The sequence below is a fragment of the Simochromis diagramma genome, unplaced genomic scaffold, assembly GCF_900408965.1.
Source record: "Simochromis diagramma unplaced genomic scaffold, fSimDia1.1 OVJJ01000705.1, whole genome shotgun sequence".
NCBI classification, from domain to species: Eukaryota; Metazoa; Chordata; class Actinopteri; order Cichliformes; family Cichlidae; genus Simochromis; species Simochromis diagramma.
Genome location: NW_024387448.1, coordinates 3,141,206 through 3,165,823, shown reverse-complemented (window position 1 = coordinate 3,165,823; position 24,618 = coordinate 3,141,206). Strand labels below are relative to the sequence as shown.

General features: G+C 42.3%; 1 protein-coding gene across 5 annotated transcripts in view; it reads right to left on the bottom strand.

The window, feature by feature from the left end:
* The window catches only part of tns2a (tensin 2a), a 66,416-nt gene that overhangs the window by 39,399 nt on the left and 2,399 nt on the right, over positions 1–24,618 (bottom strand). For 3 of the 5 annotated variants that reach the window (XM_040013883.1, XM_040013885.1, XM_040013884.1), the window contains exons 2-3: positions 1,797–1,902; positions 1,613–1,650 (exon numbers count right to left, since the gene is read on the bottom strand). In XM_040013883.1, the coding sequence (XP_039869817.1) occupies positions 1,613–1,650; positions 1,797–1,902 (144 nt within the window). Of the gene's footprint in view, positions 1–1,612; positions 1,651–1,796; positions 1,903–6,602; positions 6,718–11,996; positions 13,044–24,618 lie in introns of those variants that run through there. The other 2 variants (XM_040013886.1, XM_040013887.1) reach the window with 2 other exon arrangements.

Here is a 24,618-nt window from a genome sequence, read left to right as displayed (position 1 = left end):
TGCAGCAATATTTTAGGTGGATAGTATGTAACAAAGGTTGTTTCCCAGCAGAGCATTCCATTGTAAAGACATTTTTATTGTTCTTTGTTTCACCTGTCGGTGGTTTTAATGTTGTGGCTTACTGGTCTATGTCCACTCTAGAGTCATAACCAACCTATAACTCTGTGCGACCAACACCACAAGCTGTCCTTGAAAAGCTGATTTTACTTTTTTATTGCGTGTGCTCTTTCAAAGCCATCCTTTCATCTCTGAACTCATCCCCAAGGCTCTCCGCAGATAAAAGACAAGAGGACAGAGGGATGCTAGAGGAATGATGCTCGTCTTTGCCACATGCCTTCACCCCTTAGCTTTATCTCAGTCAGCTGCTGCCTGCCAAGGTTCCCTGCCTCAGCCTTCTGCGCCTTTCACATTCTCCCCCTCAGCATCACTCTGTCCATTCATTATGCCATACTTCCATCAATGACTCTTTCACAGAGCCAGCAGTGTGGTGTTCGAAGGAAGGCTCGCAGCTTACATTGAGGAATGCAAATGAACAGGCTTCTTTTTAGAACGGCTCCCGAGATGTCGGCTTTTATAGAGATACTGTCATGTACCTATACCTTTATTTGAGGTAAAAGTTAATCATAAAGTAACATTACCTTTCACTGTTATGCTTTATAAACTTGTGATATTTATTTAGCACGTCGTTAAAAAAAACAACAACAAAAAAAGAAGTCTATTTCATGTTATTATCACTCCCATGATCCTCTTTAGCTCAGAATGTGACAGCATTATGTTTGGACAACCCCAAAGAGTTTCCTTAATGTCATTTATCATTTCAGTGCCTGGGAACTGGCTTAATGAGTACATGCAAATGCATTTAATTTAGTGACCTTAATAGGAGTCAAGTTTACAGCAATTAATATCTGTATCCATCTAAGTTAGACCTCTCCCCAAGGTCTAACTTAATCCTTGCTCTGGCCATTCAGAATATGTAATTTTTGTTCTTATGAAATTGTTCTTCTAAAAAAACAAAGACAATAATCATTCAAATGACACGTCAAAAACTATTCACATTTACAAAAGACTAAAAGTCATTTTTATCTTTCTCCAAAACAGTGTTGGGTAGACTTGGGGTTAAGAAGGGATGCTAATAGTAATTATTCTCACAAAAAATTCATGTGTTGTTTGTTTAGCCATAAGTCCAAAGCCCCAAAACTCATCAGAAAACTGAACAAATATTTGGGATTTTTCTTTGAAAAGCTGCTGAAGTAGCCTTCACCTCAGTGTTAACCCCGTCTTTGCAATCAGGGGACAGGAATCTTGTTTTTCCACAAAACATCAGGGTTAGGATGAGGACTGTTGCCAAAGTATTTGCTGTCAATCAAGCCCTAAAAACTGGGCTCTCTGACACAACCAGCTGGCACTAATTCTACAATTGGATGCCATGAAATGTGAATAACACACATCATGGAAAACTGGCATTTATCCTTGTTGTGTGCAGTTTTTTGTGAAACATTAAGTAACATCAAAATTTCCTCTGTATTGTAATTTTTGTGTTTAGCGATACAGAATTTATTTTTCTCCATCTAAGTCAAGCCTGAAACTATTTCCTTTGGCGGTCGATCCTTACCTTTGCCTCGCACTTCCTGTGGGTGGCTGTTTTGCATACTGAGAAAAACACGTCAAGTGGGAGGGGGAAAAGAAAACAAAGGTTAGGATTAGTGACCTTACAGTTGTGTCCAATTTCTTTCTTTGGTTTTATTTTTAATAACAACCAAATTAGTGGGAGAAAGTCAACACAGGAGCACTCTCACCTCTGCAGAAGGAGCCCACGTTATCGATGCTCTGCCGACACACGCTGCACTGCCGCTTCTTCTTGAAAGTCTTCTCCTTGAAGACGTGGGGCTCTCCTTTGCCTGCCTGCTCACAAACACACACAGAACAAAGGTTTACACTGTATTACATGCCTAATACTGAACTAGACATGCTACTGTTAGAAACACTTAAGAGTCCTTGTTTAACCTTCATCCAAGAGTTTCGACTTGGCAGACGTTCAATGTTTTCAGTCAGTCATCCTTACACCAACTATAGCAGGGGTGTCGAACTCCAGGCCGCGAGGGCCGGGGTCCTGCAGGTTTTAGACATCCCCCTGGGTCAACACACCTGACTCAAATGATTAGGTCGTTACCAGGCCTCTGGAGAACTTCAAGACATGTTGAGGAGCTGTGTTGGATCAAGGACACATCTAAAACCTACAGGACACCGACCCTCGAGGCCTGGAGTTCGACACTCTTGAACTATAGTCATTTCACTGCAGCGTCCAGTGTAAATTAATTAATTAGAGACAAATAAAAGATCAAATAAAAGTTGGGTGAGTAAGTTGGTTATAACAGTAGCAGAAGCTTAAAGTTTTAACATGCAGACTTGTGTATGAATGAAGGTGCTTCTTTTACTCCCTTTGCCTCTCAAACTTCTGTTCTGGTTGTGTAACTGTCTTCCAGTAATAATCCATGAGATTCCCGCCCATAACCAACTCTAATCCTTAGTGTGTGTGCAAAGATTTGTGAGAAGAGAGGGGGAAAAAAAAGCAAATGTATCGAACTAGACAGCTAATTAAAGTGAAAGTACAAGAAAATCCCATCTTTTCTTTCTTACGTTTCCAAGTGTACATGTATGTGTGTTTGATTTCATGCGTGTGTGCCAGTGTGGGTACATTAATGTGTGTCGTGTTGTCATTTCCACCCACGGAGTCTTTGTTTCTCAACATGGGATCAAATCTACATATGACTCTGTGGAGGTTTGCAATACGAATCCATGGGCCAAGTGTGAGGATTGCTGCATAATGGGTCTTATCTGACATCAAATATGAGTCCCTCCCCCCCACACATACACTGAACACGCACCAGTGCTGTCGTCACCCAGAGTAAACAGCTATATTTAAGAAAGCAAACGTGCTGCTAACGTGTCCATAACGTGTCCATAGCCTTGGATAATTAAAGTGATACAGAGACAAAAAGGGTTTTGTTGCCTCTGCTTGTGCTTTTACTCCTTGGCAACAAAGAAAGGGAGCTGTTTGCACACTTCTTCCATTATCCTGCTTCCCTGGCTCTGTTCTAGGGACCGGACAGTGTTTGGACAGCTGCCTCGCCTGGCATCACCCTCGTGCCTGCTGTGTGCAGCGGCTGCTGGCCTGCTGCTGTACAAGTGTACTGCGACCGCAGCACCTTGGATGGTGGAGGAGGATAGGGTGGGTGGCTCAGGGGCTGGTGTATGTTATATAATAACACATGGCTGGAAAAGCTCATCTTGCCAGTACTTGTGGGTGACGTATCATTTTAAATGCTGGGACTTTTTATTTTATTTGACTCATATGGTCTATTCTTGTTGGTGCTTTTATCACATTAGCAGACCAAAATCCACTCAGATTTCATTACAGTTTAGCATCATCTTATCAAGTCCTGTTTTGACGTATCTTCTGACTCAATACAATGTTGAATACAACAAACGCTCCTTTGCCTTTCCTCATGACCAGTCTTGCTGCCTTTATGTAATGCACATTCTATTTCTATTGCTTCGCAGTGACATTCAAGCCCACTGACAAAGCAAGTTAGTTAAACTCCTCCTGGACTTTAGCATGCATCTATAAAAGTATGCAATAGACCTTTAAAATATACATTATTGTACACAAGGGGGCCTACACTGAAATTTAAAAAAGCAACTAGTTACTGTCAGCTGAACCACAGCGGTGATGTGGGCTGAGAAATAAACACACTGAGGAAAGGCTGGCAGCATTCTTCCTGTTCCAGACACAATCAAGACCACTATATAGTCCCACCACAGGCAATCATGGTCAGACAGTGATACGGGGCTCTGCTACTGAATTCTTTGCTAAGGTGTTTAAAAAGCCTCTCTCAGGCGAGAGGACCTGAGGGTAAAAGCATGAAAACCAAGAAAGTGTAACAAAGGCAACACAATATGGTGATTCTATATGCAGAATAACCTCTGTGTAACAAGAACAAGGGCAATGAATGGATACCAAATGTTTGAAGTGTGGCATTTGCTTGGTTTTAAGATTGATTAACTGATTAACTCGCAGAGGTTCCAATGTCCTTCTTCAAACTTGGAAGCAGTTGTTGACCAAGCAATCTCATCCCAAGGATCATTTAGTAGAACAAACTCATGCTTTAAGCCAACACGGATGAAAAGTCTTTCAAGCACTATGTAAAACATGACCATCTGCAAACTCATTACCCATGTGATCACAAGCTTCAGTCATGGTACCAAGTTGACTTGAAGTGAGGTGGTTTTGCACGCTGTAATTATTATGACTCGTCTGTTTGCTGTTAAAAGCAGCAAATAACTGCTGTTTCATTAGAGCCCACAATAGATGGCACCATATGCCTCCAACAGAAGAGACAAAGATAATAAATAGTAATCGAAAAGTTAAATATGTGTAATATCTTACTGTAAAAATGATGTTCTTTTACAGTTGCACACAGCAGCTGCTACTTTTGTTTATTAGCCAACTTTCCTTAAATCAACCCACTGAATTGTGTAAAATAAATTATGTTTTAGAAATGAAACATTATACATCAGACATACTCTAAAAATCAGCTCCCCAAACTTTTTTGCACCACGGACCGGTTTATGTCCAACAATATTTTCACAGACCGGCCTTTAAGGTGTTTTTTCTAATAAATTCAACAAAATAAAACCAGTACCGGTACCCAAAAATAGAAGATTTATTCATAACACAAGGGAAAAGACCCAGGGAAACAGAGTTAACAATAAAATAGATTAAAAAAAAAGAAAAGAAAGATAAAACATAACAACAAAAACCCTGAAAACCATGGATTTCACACCTGAGCCGGGTACCAAACGACTCACAGACCGGTATCGGTACGTGGCCCGGAGGTTGGGGACCGCTGTCCTACAGAACATTCAAACAACAGAATATCACCCAAAGTGCTTTAGAGACAGGCATGTTTACATTCCAGGTCTCCATAAAACCCCAAATAACTAAAAGCTGAAAGGTCTGTTTTTTTTTTTCAATAACTAATTATCATGGAAACAGATTTAGTGGTCATTAAAATGTGTTCAGAATTTCCAATAGTGATTCATCTCATAAATCGTGACACACTGCTCCCTTTCCTACATAAGCTGGTTAAAAGTATGACACAAATGACACAAAGCAGCATACAGGTACGCCGATGCTAGCTGGCTAACATGCTAACTTGAGTTGATGCTTCTGGAACACAAGGCTAATATTGCTCCATAACACTCAGTAACCTGTTGATAATTTTTGGTATTTTAAAGAATGTTTTAATCTCAAATTAATAATCCCACATATAATGAAATTTGGTAAAGGTACAGTCAGTCATTTTTTGAGGCTTATTTAATAGAAAAGAAAAATGTTATATTTGCTTTCTTAAATAAACATTGAATATATAGAGTATATAGGAAAATACTAGCTAATGTAGCTGTTAAGCTAAATGTTTTATACTGTGTTAGCAAACTCAGCTTAGCCCCTTTATCTTTCCTTACCCAAAAAATGAGTTTAAAATCACTTAAGAAGATGGTTTGTATGTTAAACAATATGTTGAGGCAGTTTCAGGATATGACAGATACTGCTTTACCTGACTCCTCAGAGATACAGTGTATCTTGCTAATGACATTAGGGTTCTGCTCTATGTAGCGCCTTAATTAGTGTGACAACTGTGTTTAGCTACTATTTAACAAAAAAACAAACAAACAAAAAAAACTTGTCTAACCGAGCTTAGTACGTCTATTTTGACAGTCACAATCTAAAACAATATTACAGATTAAATTTGCTTTTACCTACATAATATCAGCATTTTCCTAAGCTCTGAAGTTTTTTTTTTTATTTTCGATGGCTCTTCCTAGTTGGGAACTTATATCTCCCATTATTCAACAACAAATGACTGCATCGTAGGAAAGAGCTAAGCATTAGCCAAAAGCATTAATGTCCATCTGTTGTTAGCATCTCTTTTTCATGTATTTGTAAGACATGCCGCTGCACTGATGGAAAGCTGTGTGCAAACTGAGTTCAAAACTCAAATCTCCTGAAACATTCCCGTCAGCTCAACTTGGGAGTCCAGCAGAGGAAACCACAGTGAAGGAGGTTTACAACTTTGTGTAGGATTACAACAGAAAACAGCTGGTAGAGTCTGAGTGCATGAGCACTAAAAACAACCTGCAATGCAGAGCCTGGTCCCCAGGATAGCAATTACTGTCACTGCTGCACTGGATAAAAAACATCTTCCTCTGGTAAAGCATGTGTTATCCACCATTTAGTACTCAGAGCCCCTAAAGAAACAACTTGTTAGAGAAAAGAACCGCAAAACTCTCTTAATGTAATAATAATAATAATAATAATAATAATACCACCAAATCGATTGACTCTGTCTCACTATAGATGCTCATTTTAATCATCACAGTTACTGATGGACAAACCCTTATAAGAATAGGCTACATGTGGCCATTCAAGCTCCAGTCCTAACCAGCTGAGGCCTGTCTACATTTCCAAAGCACTAACAGAAGTTGCAAACATCTACCTGAGACCTCAAGAGGAAAAACTTTGCTCACACATACACACTCACGTGCAGACGTGTATCCCTGCAGACAGCTGGAGAAAACAGACACACGTCCGCTCTCCTCTTCCCGTCCCCGTGTGCTGCAGGAAAGACCCCACCTCCCCCTCTGCAACATCTGCTACGCACAAGTGGGTCCTTTTTCTAATATTTTTAGCCTTTTGGCAGAATAAGGAACGGGGAGTTTAATGTTGTCAAAGAGATGCTTTCTAACCAGAGCTCCCTCCCGTTTCTCACTGCACCTCCTGTCCACCACCACAGAACAGTAGCTGGATTGAACGAGGGAGGGGTTGAACACACAAACAAGACATGAACACAGGCCTACAAATGTAAAAACAAATGCGCACATAGAGCAAGCCATTTGCAGCCACACACACACACCCACACATCTCTGGAAACTCTCTTGCCCCTACCCTTTCGTTTCTTACTAAAAATAGTCTTGATATTTGGACAATGATGGGCATTGTGTGGGAGTGGTTCATTCCTGACAGCAGGACTGGTGACTGTGACCTCGGCATCAGATGCAGATGGCCTCAGTAAGAGGACAGATTGAACATGCCCCAGAGGGGGAAAAGTCTTCCTAGTGCTTTTAGATGAAATGGGATTTTTGTCTTTACATCTTTAAATCATTATTAAAGCCTTTTTGCTGCACATGACATCTGCACTAGAAAAAGGAGCACGTGTTTCAGAGTATAATCTGGAAAGTACCCGCAGATACGCCTGGGTTTTCAGTGTTACTTGTACATCAATGATTTTAATCTGATAGACTTAGATTAGTTCCTGGACTGTATTCACCAACCCCAACAACACATTCATTGATTTAAACTGCTTTTCTAATGAGCTACAAAAATGAATGTTCATCATTAATTTTGCCATACTTGCAAATCAATTAATAACTGGGACTATATAAAAAGACTGTAAAAGAAAGCCAACTATAGCATCACCAGATAATTTGGTGTTGTTATAGTGACTTAGAGCAGGGGAGTTAACAGGTTTAGAAAATCTACGACCTAGAGAAACAAAAAACAAAAAGTAGAGGCAACCATTTTTAATATTTAGTGTTGTTTTTGAAGGAGGAGTGTAAGTTTAAAATTTAATTTGGTGATTTACAGTCGACTCAAATGGAAGGATCTTTAAACAAGGAATTCAGGCTTGATGCTCAATACTAATAAAAACAGTTCTCAGCATCTAGAGTCCATCTGGAAACTCAAATAAGTTCATTTTTCAACTTAGAATTATACACACAATACCCCATAATGACAAAGTGAATATTCTTACTTGAAAATCACAGCCTTTGCCATGACACTCATGGTTGAACTTAGGTACATCCTATTTTTACTGATCATCTTTCACATATTTTCTACAACTTGGTTGGAGTCAATCTGTCAAATTTGGTTAATTGGACATGATTTTGAAAGGCAGAGTGGCCTTCATCATGCATAAATGGAAGAAGTTTGGTCTCTTCCGAGAACTGGCCATGCTGCCAATTTGAGTGATCGAGGTAGAACGCAAGGTGACCAAGAACCAGATGCTTCCTCCACAGGACAACCATTTCTGCTGCACTCCACCAATCGGGCCTGTATGGTAGAGTGGCCAGACAGACACCACTCCTCAGTAAAAGGCACACGACAGCCTACCGGGAGTTTGCCAAAAGCCACCTGAAGGACTCTCAGACCATGAGAACCAAAATTCTCTGGTCTGATGAATCAAAGGTTGAACTCTTTGGCCTCAATGCCAAGCATTATGTCTGCAGGAAACCAGGGACTATTCATCATCTGACCAATACCGTCCCTACAGTGAAGCGTGGTGGTCGCAGCATCATGCTGTGAGGATGGTTTTCAGCAGCAGGACCTGGGAGACTAGTCAAAGTTGAGAGAAAGATGAATGCAGCAATGCACAAAGACATCATTGATAGCAACCTGCTCCAGAGTACTCCGTTCCTTGGTCTGGGGCAAAGGTTCATCTTCCAATAGGACGACTACCCCAAGAAACAAAGGAAATGCTTTGGGACCGCTCAGTGAATGTCCTTGAGTGTCCCAGTCAGAGCCCAGACTTGAATATGACTGAACATCTCTGGAGAGATCTGAAAACGACTGCTGATCCAGCCTGGTGGATCTTCAGAGATTCTGCAAGGAAGAATTGTAGAAACTGCCCCAAAATATTTGGATCAAGCTTGTAGCATCTTACTCAAAAATAATGAGCCTGTAATAGCTGCCAAAGGTGCTTCAACAAAGTACTGAGCAAATACTATGATTACTTATGTGCATGTTATGTTTTTGTTTTGATTTTTAATACATTTTCAAGAATTTCAAGCAAATGCTTATTTATATTTTTCTTTTTTGGGGGGAGGGGATTTTTTGAGGTGAAAAACAAATATAATCCATTTTGTAATAAGACTATAACAAGACAAAATGTGAAACAAGTAAAGTTTTCTGGATGGACTGTACCTCTCTTTATGGTCTATCAGATTATGAGTTTACCTTACAAAACACAATAACCCAAACTTGTTCAATTGTGGGCATCTAGTATTTACATTATGTTCATTTTATGCACCAGATCACACGGCTCAATGGTCGGTTTGTGACTAACTGTAAACCTAAATCCAACCCTCTACTGAGAACATCTCATGGGTATCTGAGTTCCTGCTTCTTATTTGTTGGCATCAAAGCCTGCATGTGTTATAAGCGCGTGTGTGCATGCATGTGTCCGAAGGGTGGGACAGGCAGTGGAGGGAACAGAGTGACTCCCTGTTCCAGAGGTGATGTCAACATGCTGCCGTGATACACTTCCGTTCTCTTGTGGAACTCCTGCTGCAAGCATACACACAAACACAGAAAGGTCTTATTGCAGCAAAGCCACCAACACCCTTTGTTGCATTTGCTAAATAAAAATGTTACCCTTGTACTGCAATGTGGCCTCAGCCAGTGCGCGACATTAAGGGATGTAAAGTATGCTGCCGTAGTTCCAGATCTGACACTTGTTTAAGAATCCCTGTTGCAACATCTGCTAGAGTATAAAGGAGTCACTTAGATTCATCCTGTGTTTACGGTGAAGAATTCTCCAGGTGTGAGTGACTAGCTGTTACTGCGGCTTTATATCCAGGGGAACGTGAACCAGCTTCTGTTTCAACCTCTTGACTTGGCAGTGGCCAGGAGGTGCCACAAGCACACAGAATGTGTCGTTCCTGGGCCTTCAAGCTTCTCAGTTACACCCAGTAATTATAAATATAGTATAGCTGCTGTACACTGAAAACAACCACAGCACTGTACTGCTGGTCACTGAACATCTCCACTAGAGCAGCCGGCTTACATGCTTACACCGGGACAGTTATTTGAACAAGCTACTCAAGTTTTTCCAGAATGCTGGAACGGTTTTTTTTTTAATCACCAGCTTCCTCTCTGATCTGATCAAAATGCAGCCCGACTTCCACTTATCTGCACCGAATATAGTTCACACAGGAGAAAAGTGACCAAAGGAAAGGTCGCACAATGTTATCTTGTTATTAATGCGTGGCTGTTTCCCTCATGTTGCAAAGGAAGATAGGAACTCTGACAAGCAGGAATCACGATGTGGAGCCAAAGCTAATTGTATGAACAATCATCAATCACCTGTGTGCACACTATACCTTGCTTTTGAGTTTGCACGATGAAGCCTGTGTGACAGATTTTTGTTCACAGCATCCCTGCAAACACACATGCATAGGCTCCGCATTGGCTCATTGCCACGAGACTGAAAGCGGCAAATTATATTCGCCTGAGTGATTTAAGCCTACTCCAGTGTGAATACAAGAAATGAGTTTTTATTAAAATAAAGACGGTATATTCCACTGGATAGAAATCATTGTAAAACAGTCATTTTGTGAGTCATGAATGAAGAAAAACAAGCAAAAGGAAAGTCAGACTGAAGGTCCCAGTTGCATTTCCAGCTGTTGTTCTTGGCCAATTTATGTTGACACAGCTGGGAATACACTGGGAATTCATTTTTAATAAAATCTATGTGCTTTCCTCAAATTCTTTTAACTAGTTCACGTTTAGAAAGTAAACCTTCAAATACTTTAAATACTGATTTCATTTAACTTCAAAACTCAACGGCGCACATGGTTGAACAGGACAGTATAACTCTGCAGCTGTAAAACGACAATCAAAATTGCATGTCCACACTGGGACATGCATTGGTGTATGGAGCGCACATCAAGCAGGGAGCAGACACTGAAAAACACAGGCTGAAGAAAACAGCACAAGTTCAAGCTAGTTTTTTAACCAAAATGACAACAACAACACTTAAACCAATTTTTGCTGTTTGTTTTGTTGTTTTTTTGGAATTGTGTTGTTTCCGGTTTGTCCTGTTTACCCAAGAAAGTTGGGAAGGTATGGGACAGCTTTTCAAATGAAACAAAAATGTACATTGCTTTTAAAAAAGCATCACGTATACTCAAGATCAGGTATTCCCCGGCTATTTATGTGTGCAGACTCTTAGATATTGCTAACCCTTAAGACTTCTACAGTGCTGACGGTGCCATTTCTTTGGAGCTGCTGTAGTAGTACAGTTCCCATTCTCAGAGGTGGACACCGGGCCAGCAAGGGTGGCAGTCTTGCCGCAACAATACCAGTTGCACTGTAAGGGACTATACAGTGTAAGGAAATCACTGCTGTAAGGAAAGACAGCTTTATGTTCTACAGATTGTGGATGGAACTGGAAACTACTGGGCCCTCTGACCAACACCAGTAGGCAACGTGTGAAGTGTCTTGCCCAAGGACACAGCCGGGGCTCGAACTGGCAACCTTCCGATTACAAGACGAACTCCCAACCCTTGAGCCACGGGCCCCGAATAATTCCTGGCTGGCGCTGACGCAGAAACGGTGGGGCTATGTGGGGGGGGGGACGGACTAAATGCGTCACATGACCCTATTCAAGACCATTTTATGTCCGTTTAATGAAGTGCGACACATCAAGAAACTTCCCTGAGAAAAGCACAAAGTCCCCGAAATCACTGAAACTTCAATGTTGACTCAATAGCTAAAAACATTAGCGAACATGTGACTGTCAGAGAGCACGCGCAGATAGGTATGTCAAAGGTGTATTGGAACTCTTAATGAATCCCACAAACTTATTAGTTACCGACTTTCTAAAAAAAAAAAATACATAAATAAAAATAAAACAGTCTACAGACGAAAGTTAACGTAATTTTACATCTAAGCCAGTCAAATTGTCAAAAGTGCGCAACTGCCCAGCCAACACATGTGCATGAAAACCCAGCATCATACACCCACCCAAAACTCCTCCGCGCACACTTACACTGCAGATACTGACTATTAAATCATCAGGAGATCGATGAGCCAAGACAGACTAGACCAGACCCTCGAAACTTTCTTACCAGGGCTTTAGTAGACTTTCTCCTCTTACCTTGCTCATTTTCCCGCTAATCATATCCGCAGGCTTAAAGGCTGCCCCTCATTCTCAGGAAGGCCATCAATAACATGGCCTGGGACTATGAGATAACTTGTTTTCTTTACTCCGGTCCACCCTCTCCAGAGCTGGAACTGCGGGGTGGAGCTGCAAAGCGGGGAAAAGCGTGTGTGGAGTACTATTACTGGAATTTGTAACCCCCGCTGATTGGTCGGTTTCTGGAGGGGAGCGTAAAGATCCTAACTCCCGATTGGCTGAATTAAGCATATTAATATTTCCATTAGAAGCTCTGGTGTGATCGAGGTGTTTAATCCAGACCGCAAATTACAATTCAAGCTGTTTATTTTATCAAATAGTGCATATTTACTGATTATTAAGGCATTAATACGTTTGATTAATAACAAGCATGTAAACAAGCAGAACATGAATGGAGACAAAAATGAATATCATCTACACACAGTTTACATCGGTACGGTTGTAAATGTGTGCAGTTGAAAGGGTTTAAATCTAATTGAGTATTTCTGACACATACGCGAGTGTTGCAGCAGTATTTTTGCAAGCCTTGGCTCTTTGTATTTTTAGCTCTTCCAGCTTAATAACTGTCAAATTTCCTGCACTTTACTTGGACCTAAAGTTGTGGTTGTGCTGTCAACCTTTTCATATCCTGAGGGTTATTTTAGCAATAAATACACAGATCAGCATTTTGCCAGTTTGACCTTTCTTTGCAATGTAAACACGCGGATATGCATTGTGCAAAAACGATCTTATCAATCTTTTTTTCTTTCTAAAAACAAATCCAACCCAGCCTACTGTTTAAAAGTTTCTTTCTTGACTTGAAATGTGTCTGTGGTCAGCACCCCTGTGCCCCACACTAAACCTCCCTGCGCACCAGTATCGACTCAGCTGCTAAACAGTAACTCGTGTATTAGTAGCGGCACCTAGTGGCCAAACAAAAGAAATACAGCAGGTGAGCCAGCTTCTTTTCCAGGTATTTTATGAACATAACGTGTTTGCAGCTGAGAAAACGCAGGGTGTTTTTTTTCAGTATTTGAGCTTCTTTTTTTTTTTTTTTTTTTTTTTTTTTTTGTGTCCCGTTTGGATCTATAGCCATCAGAATTGTTGTCTTAAGGCCAAGAAAGATGCCAAGCGGATTTATTTTACCAAGTGGATCGTCATGGCCTTGCCATATTGGTCCATTTGATTGACCTTTATTATAATTATGAATTTATTTTATTTTCAGTTGCTACAAACGGGACAGACATGACTGGAGGATAGGACAGGGAGAAAGAATGAAAGAAAGAGAGGGAGAGAAAGAAAACCAAATTGGAGAAGAGACGGTGAGAAGGGGGGGAAGAAAGAAAAAAGAAAAAAAAAAGAACAAAACTCCTGGGTCACCTGTATGGAGAAAAAAAACAGAAGAGAAAGCAAACAACAAAGAGCAACATAATAAATAAAAAAAACGGCACCATCACAATAAACTAGCTAGCAGTAGATATCAGTAGATACTAAATAATAAACGATATTGTGCAGCACGCAAGATAGACAGCGCACAATGTGCTTTGAGGCAGCAGCCAAGAAAGCTGTAGTCCGCGTCTGTGAATACCCGTGTGTACACCTGTGTGCATACCTGTGTGGATCAGCATGCTTGCATTCCAAAGGTTTCTCCATGTAACAATCTGCTAGGGAGTGTGGGGAGCCACAGCCCCGTCCTCCAGGGCATGAAGCAGGTATGGAGGAGATCAAAACTCCAGACATCCAGAGGCCCCCAGAACACAAGAGACCAAGGAAGACCAACAGAGGGGCAGCCGCGCCACTGTCCCAGTAAGAGCTGAGGAGAGTCCCAGATGAGGGCTCACTCAGCAGCCGCGGAGCAGAAGCCAGGGGGAGTTGCAGTGACGCGCCCGTGAGCTCCGCCGGCAGCCAGCTGTGCCTGAGTGACCGAGCCCCAGGCCGAGAGGCCGGGGGCACCCCACCTCCGAAGTGGCCCGAGCGAGCCCCAGGCTCCAGGCCCCGATAAGCGGCCGCCAAGGAGTGAGCCGGTGTGTACCCGGACGCCCACCCCCAGACACAAAGAACCACCAACGCACCGACACCTGAGGGAGTCCGCCACTGGCAGGGGAAGTGGTGGTGGGTGGAGATAGGCCTCCAAACCTTGGAGGGCCTGAGATGTCCCCAGAGAGGTGGCGTCTGATACCCAACCTGACATATAGACACAGACATACAGGCACACACAGACACAAACATCCATTCCCACCCTCATGCTCTCATATGCACTTACTCCACACTCAACCAACGTGGAGACAGACATAAAGAGACGCTGTACACACGGTCACACTCCCCAAGCGTACTCTACGAACCGGGTCTAGGTACCCTTGCCCCTGGAGGGGGGAACTGCACCCAGACCCAGGTGGTGTTACCCTTTTCCCTGCGGTGGGGAGAGGCAGACCGCCCCGACTCCGCAGCAGCAGGGAGGCCCCACACTCCAGACCGCAGTCGGACGGCCAACTCCTCCTCCTAGCCCCCCCGCTCCAGCAGGCCGCAGAGAACGGGGGTGAGAGAAGACTCCAAACCTCCCTCCACCCGCTCATTGTAGTGTTGATGCATGTGTGTTCTAAGGTGCAATTAAAACCCAGGAGGGCATGGAGCTACCTGCCAGAGAGCAGCAGGTAAGCGCATAGTCCCTCCTGCTAGCCCTCAATGTCTACGTGTATTCAAAATTGAGAGGTGGGCAACGACGCCAGGGGTGGGGTGTACACCCTGATGGTAATTCTGACTCCGTGTATCGTGCCCACCCCCAAGATCCTATATGTATGCGTAATGAGAGTGTGAGTAATGTGAATGTCTAAGTTGTGGGATAAAATTGAGGCAGAGGCAGCCAGAAGGGGACAGGGGGGGGGGGGTGGCCTCCTCTGCACCCTGGTGACATACCCCTACTCCAAGGCCCTACATGTGTGGGTGGTTGTGGTGGAGCGGGAAGAGGGAGGCAGCTGGAGATGGGGAGGGAAGGAAGGGAGGGGCAGGTGACCCCTCCCTGGGGCCAGCTCCCCCGCTGACCCCAGTAGGCACTCCCATACTCCGCGACCCGCCAGGGAAAGGGGGCCCAGGCCCATCCAGACCGGGGCCCAGCGCAGCAGCGCCCCCCGGCCCCACAGAGCCCGGGACAGTCCACCCAACCCCACCACAGAGAAAACTGCACCCACCCCACCATCCATTCATCTTCCAGACTACATGAGACAATAGACGCCCAGGCTGAGATCTTCCTCCACCTCTCCTGTGTCTCCCCCTCCTGCAGAGAGTTCCTGAGGAGAGGAAAGCTCCTGCAAGGTGTGACAATCTCCCCCACCAGTTGAAGAGCCCCCCAGGCGGCTCGACGCACCAGCGGCACCCCGCGCCAGGGATGGGCCCCCATGCACCCACCCGCCCACAACCCCGGCGACACACAAACCAGGACCCAAGGCCCCGAGGCCCGGCCCGGGCCCCAGCCCAGAGACGGAGTATTTGAGCTTCTTATTCAAGCTTTCTTTCTCTTTGTGTGTTTTCTTTTTGTTGTTTTTGGCTTGTTTTTTGTATTAAACCTCAAAAGGAGACCGAAGTCTGGTTTTATGTGGTTCTAAATCTATTTAAAACAGGAAAACAACCAACTTTCTGGATTACACCCCATACATTCCCATATATTCTTATATGTGGATTCCTCTGCCCTAAACTGTAATCCATAATATTCTCCTGCCTGAGACTGCAAATCCAAACAGCATCATGTCTGCCCGCTGCCTCAGTCCTGTAGTCGCTTCCATATATGTTAGAATGACATTCAGGTATTAAGGCTGTGCAGTATATCCCTACCAATCAGTGCAGAATCCAACTGTGAGTCATGACATGTGCTACAACCCCTCCAGTCACCCACCTACCTACACAATCACCAACTAAACAGCACGTGCAGTAGTGCGGCCAATTCTATTAGCTCATATTCCAAGAATTTCATAATAGAAAGTGAGGACTGATTTTTTTTAGTGGGGGTTCTTGCAAAGTTTAAATATTTGATAGATTTTCAGCTCCCTCTCTTTGGAGGGAGGTGAGGAGGGAAAGAGGAGGAGATGGAATAAGAGGTGAAGAACAAAGCAGTGAGGTGAAAAAAGGTAGACTAACAAAATGTCGAGGGATCATGAGAGACAGGAAACTGGTGCTTGGGATTGGAATGAGGGGTCGGGCAAAGTGGGGGGGAGGGTCATGTTGGGGGAAAAGATGGAGAGGAGAAAAGAGGGGGATGAAACAGAAGAGGTGAATTCCAACATTTCTGGCAAACACTCAAACAAATCGGCAAGCTTTTAATGCAAGGTGCTGCACGCGTTCGTTTGACCTGCAGAAGGACAGAATTTTAGAGGCTTGATCATACTCGGAGGCAAACGAGACAAACGGGGGAGCCCAGGCAAGAGGAAATGAAGGGAGGAGGAGGCTAGAAAAAGGGGGCTGTGTGGCAAGACGATGTATTGTGTAAGACAGTGCTAAGCCAAGGCCTGATAAGGTGCAGCTGTTGAAGGAGCTAAAGAGCGAGACACAGAGATCCTGAAGACTCGAAAGAGCACGTGTTTGCATTTATTGCGTTGATGAATTCAATAAAATCCTATCTGTCAGCCAGAGCTGCTTAGACATTTGTGGAACTTACCCGAGAGTCGGGCATCAACATTTTTGTGTGGAAGCTAAGAAAATATTTTGTGCATACTTTGCTGGGAGGTGTTTCTTTAAAGGGTGGTGTTGGGATTTGTTGGGGACTTACTGAGGGAGGAAATGGTTTATGTCTTTCCCATTTTCCCTCCATCAGCTTTCATCTGCATGACCACTATGCACAAACACGCGCACACACATACACACAAAAAGGCATTCCTCAAAGCCTGCGCAGAGTTTGGGACAGATCATTGTTTGCAAGCCACAGCAATCTAGTCTACGACAGCCACCCCCTGAGCCCGGACTTTACACAGGAACTTACCTTTTTCCTTAAAGGCAGGAGTGTGACAATTCTATTTCTCCTCTATTCTTTTCTAGTCTATTCTGGGTTTGGGGGGTGTCTATATTTAACCCCAACCAGTCATTGTTCCTTCCCCTGTTGGGTGTGTGTTTGTAGTGAATGCCTGTGGCTCACAGCCTCTGTATTGGTCATGGCCAATCTAAACTTTGTTGCTCATGAGAAATTATAGGGAAGCTACACAAATACATATAAAAGTGTTGTTGCAATGCCAGGTTTATATATACAGTACTTCAACAGCCAACAACACACACAAGAATAAAAATAGTGTGATTGCATTTTTTTCTCAGAAGTTGACCCCCCCTCCCCCCAGTCTGGCTGAAAAAAACAAATTAAATTACTCACTCTCAACTGCGAGGGTTATATCTGATTGTTTTTACAATCTTCCAAAATAGGCAGTTTCATATTTGCACCATTGCCCCTCTGTAATTGCACAATATGAACTTCATTTGATACACTTCATTTGACCTTGTGGGTTGAGTTGCACCATTTCAAAAAGCTACTTTTTGTTACATGTCAGATGGAGTACTTCTGTCAAGAATCCAAAAGAGGACCCAAATGCATACAGAGAAACTGAATGAAAAAATGGTTTATTTAATAAAAAAGGTGAAACCAAGATACCGCAATAAAATGTGCGCAGGAAACAATAGCTCAAACAGGGAGTCCAACAAAGACACTGGGACTGACAAAATAAACTACAAGAACTGAACATAGGACTGACTGGGAAATCAGTCACAGATGAATAAAACTTGGGGGGGGAAAAATCAATCAAACACCTGGGGCTGTCTCTAAAAGTGTATCAGTACCCATAGACTCACTTCACTCTTTTTGGTTAGCTTGCCTCTTAAGAACAATTGTACATCTAGTAATGAAACTATTACTTAACAAGAGCACTCAGAGAGCACGACTCCTTCTGAATCTCCTTCCTTATAACTTCGACCTTGGCCCATCATCCCAAGCTGTTATTGGTATCTACCATCACATAAAATGTGAACATGATATATCTTGAAACCTGTTGATGCCAGACTGCTAACAAATACACAAACAAGCAGAATGGATTACATACTCTGTCCCATCAGGGGGAGAAAAAGCCGTCAACCAAGCTGTTTTAGCTAATTACAGGCCAGTCTTCAATCTTCCTTTTATTTCAAATATTGTGAAAGTCTAGTTTTAAAATAGCTAACTGATCATATGCAGGTAAATAATCTAATAGTGGACTGCGCTGCAGTGGTTTGAATCATATCTATTTAATAGACTCCATTTGTTAAATCCAAGGTTAATTGTGGAGTTCCACAGGGTTTAGTGCTAGGAACAATTCTATATACATTACACATGTTTCCCCTAAGAACTATCATTAGAAGGAATCGCATGAAATTTTAGTGCTATGCAGATGATACTCAGCTTAATCTATCCATGAAGCCAGATGACACAATGGCTTCTTATCATTTACTCCGTTATAAATGCAGAATTAAATTTAAACTCCTTTACCTCACATATAAGGTCTTGAATGATCAGACCTAATCTTAAAGACCTCATAGTACCATATTACCCCAACAGAGCCCTTTGCTCTCAGACTGCTGGCTTACTTGTGGTTCTTAGGATATTTAACTGCAGAATGGAGGCAGACTTCAGCCTTTAGGCCACTTCTTTGTGGAACCAGCACAGTGGTGTGGTGGTTAGGACTGTTGCCTCACAACAAGAAAGTCCTGGGTTTTAATCCAGGGTCTTTTTGTGTGGAGTTTGCATATTCTCCCTATGTCTGTGTGGGTTCTCTCTAGGTACTCTGGTTTCCTCCCACAGTCCAAAGACATGCAGTTAGTGGTTAAGTTAAATGGTGATTCTAAATTAGCTGTAGGTATGAATTGCTGTCTGTCTCTCTGTGTTAGCCTTGTGACAGACTGGCAACCTGTCCAGGCTGCCCCCACCTTTCTTTTTTGCTTTTTACACTTCCGGCATGATGGCGCCTGTGTTTGGCTTTGCCGCTGTCGGGTGTAGCTGTTTTCGCTCTATTGTTGTGTTTTTTCTCTCTACTCTGCTGTTTTTTAACTGTTTTAATGATGTTCTGGCTGCCTTGGTCTACGACCGTCTGACGCTATTATCCATCCGTTCGTCAATGACGGCCAAAGATGTTTTTTCCTCTTCCTTTTGTGGGACTTTCCATTTTCCACTCTTTTCCCCGCATTCCTCTGGTACCTTCCACCCTCTGCCTGTGACTGAATCTTCGGCCAGCGCTTTCAGCGTTCCCCGTAGACTACGGAGAAGAAGAGGAAAGAGATCAGGCATCCAGGTGAAGTTTAGGCTCCTTTGGCGGCGGGGGCTGATTAGAAAGCGATGTCGGGCGTTTTCTGTTGCCTACGCACATGACAGCTATATGGAGAGGCCTGGCTCTCCGAGGTCGTGTTATCTCAGAAGGGTTCATCCAGACTCTTCTGCTGACTGGTTTTTTATCCCCTCGGTGAGTGGAATATATGAACATGAAGGCTCTGATCTCGGGAATTTACGCCCTTTAGCTCGAGAAACTCGAGCTTCTACCAACAACAATGTTTTCACCCCGCTGTCTATGGCGCTTTTTAATGCCCGATCTTTGGCGAATAAATCGTTTGTGCTTAACGATTTCATTGTTTCTAAAAATCTGGACTTCCTGTTTTTGACTGAGACCTGGCAACGGGGTTCGGATTATTCGTCTACTATTGAAATGTGCCCAAACGGCTTCTCTGTCATTAGCCAGCCTCGAGGATCTGGTCGTGGAGGAGGCCTCGCGGTGGCATTTCGGAGCCGTTTAGACTGCCGTGCAGTGAAAGTTGGACACTTTCTGTCTTTTGAGCTGCAGCTCATCAAAATCGGAAAGAAGGATCCTTTTCACTGTGCACTGGTTTATCGCCCTCCTGGCCCAAACAGCTCGTTCTTAGCTGAGTTTAGTGATTTTTTGTCCTCTACTATGAGGTTGTCTAAATTGCTTCTTGTGGGAGATTTTAATATACATGTCGATGATGAGTCCGACCCCTTTGCTAGGGGTTTTACCAGCATTATGGACTCTTTTCATTTTATCCAACATGTATCTGGCCCCACACACAACAAAGGCCATACATTGGACCTTGTCTTTTCCCTGGGTCTGAATATTGATTTTATTTGTTCTAAGGACATTTTTATTTCTGACCATTATTGTGTCTTTTTTAATATGTCTTTTTGCGAGCCTATGTCTCCTGTTCATCGGACAGTCATTTCCCGTACTATAAACCCCTCCACAGCACAGAAGTTCTCTGATGCTTTTAAATTAACATTATCCCCACAAAACGATGTTGATTTTTCTATAGCTCTATTCAATTATCATTGTCTTTCGATCTTAGATGAAATCTGTCCGATTAAAATGAGACCTGTGCGTGTTTCTAAGTCTGTACCCTGGTTAAATGACAACATTCGTCTTATAAAACGAAATTGTCGTAAAGCCGAGCGGTTATGGAGGAAAACGCACTTAAATGTTCATCTCCTCTATTTAAAGGATCTTTTAGCCTCCTTTAACAGTGCTATTAGAGTTGCGAGGGCTGCTTACTTTTCTCAGTTGGTTACAAAGAGCAGAGGTAATCCTAAAGTTTTATTTGATACTATTACTAATATTATTACTCCTGCTTCACCTGCCGCCATTATCTCCTCTGTTGAAGATTGTGAAACTTTTCTTGATTTCTTTTTAGAAAAAATCAGTAGCATAAGGAAAAACTTGTCCTTTTCAGCATCTGCGCTGTCTGCTCCCACGCCAGCTCGGCCTGTCGTTTTAGAAGGTTTTTCAACTGTTTCACTACCAGAGTTGGAAAAAATAGTCAGTGCAACAAAATTATCCACTTGCTCTCTTGATGTGTTACCTGCATCATTATTTAAAAATGTTTTTTACTCTACTGGTCCTTGCATTCTTACTATAATTAACACCTCCTTGGCTTCGGGCATAGTCCCTACCTATTTTAAAACTGCTGTTATTCATCCTTTGTTAAAAAAGCCCATGCTGGACCCATCTCTCCCTAGCAATTATAGACCAATTTCAAAAATTCCGGTAATCGCTAAGATTTTAGAGAAGATCGTGGCTAAGCAGCTTACAGCAGTCTTAGATAATTATAGTATTTTCGACAAATTTCAATCGGGCTTTCGTAAAGTCCATTCCACCGAAACAGCCCTTCTTAGAGTTTCTAATGATATTCTGTTACAAAGTGATGCAGGTAATTGTTCTGTTCTCTTAATGTTGGATCTTACGGCGGCTTTTGATACTGTTGACCATATTATCTTACTTAACAGGTTGAAATACTGGGTCGGTGTCTCTGGGACTGCATTGAAATGGTTCTCCTCGTATCTCTCTGACCGATTTTCCTCTGTGGCAGTTTCTAAGTATAGATCATCTTCTGCGTCTCTGTCTTTTGGTGTGCCACAAGGCTCTGTGCTGGGGCCATTACTGTTTTTAGTCTATTTACTCCCTCTCCAGCACATTCTGAGCCCTTTTGAGGATATTTGTTACCATTGTTATGCGGACGATATCCAACTCTATATATCTTTTAAGCCGGAGGAGGTTTCTAAGCTGCAGCTTTTAAATGTGTGCTTGGAAACCATTAAAGGCTGGATGGCTGAAAACTTCCTCCAACTAAATGATAACAAAACCAAAGTCCTCTTATGTGCCCCAGATAGACATAGACCCAGTATAATAAATGCTCTTGGTCCTCTTTCAGCGTTTGTAAAACCATCTGTCAGGAACTTAGGGATTATCCTTGATCCTGCTCTTACGTTAGATAGTCATGTTAAATCTCTTGTTCGGTCCTGCTTTTATCATTTAAGAAATATCTCTAAATTGAGCTCCATAATTTCCTATACCGAACTCGAGATTGTTATTCATGCTTTTATTTCATCACGATTGGACTATTGCAATTCCCTGTTTACTTGTTTAAACAAAGGTTCCTTGGAGCGTCTGCAGATCGTTCAGAATGCTGCAGCAAGACTTCTGACGAAAGTTTCTAAATATTCACATATAACACCGTTGCTTAAGCAGTTACATTGGCTTCCTGTCGAATCTAGAGTCCATTTTAAGATTTTGGTTTTAACTTTTAAGGCTCTTCGACAACAAGCACCACCATATATTATTGAACTTTTGCAGCCCTATGCCCCTAGTAGGTCTCTGAGGTCGAGTAGTCAGGGCCTACTTGTCATTCAGTATACGAGACTGAAAACTAGGGGTGATAGAGCTTTTGCTACTGTGGCCGCTCGACTTTGGAACTCCCTTCCTCAGGACCTACGATCCGTTGATTCATTGATTACTTTTAAAAAACAGCTAAAAACTTATCTTTTTAAAATTGCTTTTTGTTAACTTTGTTTGTTTTTTGTCTTTTAATCTGTTATATCTGTAAAGCACTTTGTGATGTCTATCTAGAAATGTGCTATATAAATAAAATTTTACTTACTTACTTACTTACTATTGCAGCTGGGATAGGCTTCAGAATTCCCAGAATCCTGAATAGGATAAGCGGGAGAAAATGGATGGATCTCACTGAGTGCTTGGTCATGGGGGCGTTGTCTGATTATTGAGGTTTTCTCTCTGTTATTATAGGGTATTTACCTTTTGGCTGTTGGACATGGACATAATGTGTAGACTCTCAGCTTTCATTTGAGGGTATCCACATTTAAATTGGATGAAGGGTTTTGGGGTTTCAGCTCCTTAACATGTTCCACCCTCTTTTTAAGGGGACCAAAGGTAATTGGACATTGGACTCAAAGGCTATTTCATGGGCAGGTGTGGGCAACTCCTTTGTTATGTCATTATGAATTAAGCAGATAAAAGGCCTGGAGTTGATTTTACGTGTGGTGGTTGCATTTGGAAGATATTGCTGTGAATATACAACATGCGGTAAAAGGAGCTCTCCTTGCAGGTGAAGCGAACCATCCTTAAGCTGCAAAAACAGAAAAAACCCATTCGAGAAACTGCTACAATATCAGGAGTGTTAAAATATACAGTTTGGTACATCCTGAGAAAGCACTGGTGAACTTCAGCAATGGAAAAAGACCTGGACACCCACGGAAGATAACAGTGGGAATGATCGCAGAATCATTTCCATTTTGAAGAGAAACTCCTTCACAACAGCCAGAAGCGGCCAAATGAATTCTGAGGTGTTCAGAGAGATACTGTCTGCTCAAATCCAGCTTAATACACTCAGATTGATTGGGGGGCGTTTCCTAATACAGATAGACAATGACCCAAAGCACACAGCCAATGCAACCAAGGAATTCATTAAAGCAGAGCAGTGGAATATTCATGAATGGCCAAGTCAGTCGCCTGATCTTAATCCAATTGAGCTACATTTCACTTGGTGAACACTAAACAGCAGAGCGTTAAAAAGGAGGAAACAAGGGATCTGGTGATGTCCATGAGTTCAAGAAATAAGGCTGTCATTGCAAATAAAGGGTTTTCAACCAAGTGTTAGAAATGAAGATTTTATTTTCAGTTATTTAATTTGTCCAATTACTTTTGAGCCCCTGAAATGAAAGGATTGTGTTAAAATGTTTTAGTTCTTCACATTTTAATGCAATTGTTTTGTTCAACCCACTGAATTAAAGCTGAAAGTCTGCACCTCAACTGTATCTGAGTTATTTCAATTAACATTGATTGTGGTAATGTACAGAACAGAAATTTGAAAGAAAAAAAAAAGTTGTGTCTGTCCAAATATTTACGGACCTAACTGTAAATAACACAGAATTATATGAAAAATCATTCCTACATTCTGAAGGTTGTGTCATTTATGTCATATAAGTGGAACCTGAACAACATGTTCCTTAGCTTTGTTTTGACCTAATATGAAATTGTTGTGTTTAGGAGGGTAAATACTGCACCGGGGAACACAGGACCCTGTGAACACGGATACGTCACTGTCATTACAGTTACTTCCTGAGTATTTGTGTCTGCTTGGTTTCACTCAGAACCTAAAATGATATTTGGCTACATCAGTGGGAAACTTGGCCTGCTGGTGTAGCTAGGGGAAAAGTCAGAGGACCACCAAGTCATTAGGAATCACTCTCCAGGAACCATGAATATTGACAACAGAATTCCCTTGAATCCCTGCAAAAGGTACTGAAATGAAGGGTAGGAATCATAGACTAACTAAAGAAACAATACTGATGATATTGTCCTCAATAAAAGAGGTTTCACAATAAAGCAACTTTATGATGTATCACATTAACTGAAGAATTAAAAAATACTACTAAATTGCCAGTATATGTAAAATATATGTGATAACGATGCCTGTGCATTAGCTATTGTATTGCAAGAGGAAGTAACATGATATGTCATCTAAATGCACTGTTCAACACCAAACTGAAATATTTCACTGTGGACCAAAGTAGCTGACAGACTGTTGGTTTGTAGTCATGCTGCTAACGTGGCTCAAAGAAACCCTGCTTTTCCCCTTCTTTGTCAAAGGAAGCTGACACAGAGTACATGTCATATTAGATTTAACTCCCAACTGATTTCATTAATGACTCTCAGACTCTGTCCCTTGGCTGTGCTTGTGGGTAAATTAAACACATCTTTATCAAGACACCTGCCAAGATAATAAGACATTTAACTTTCAGCACCAGTAT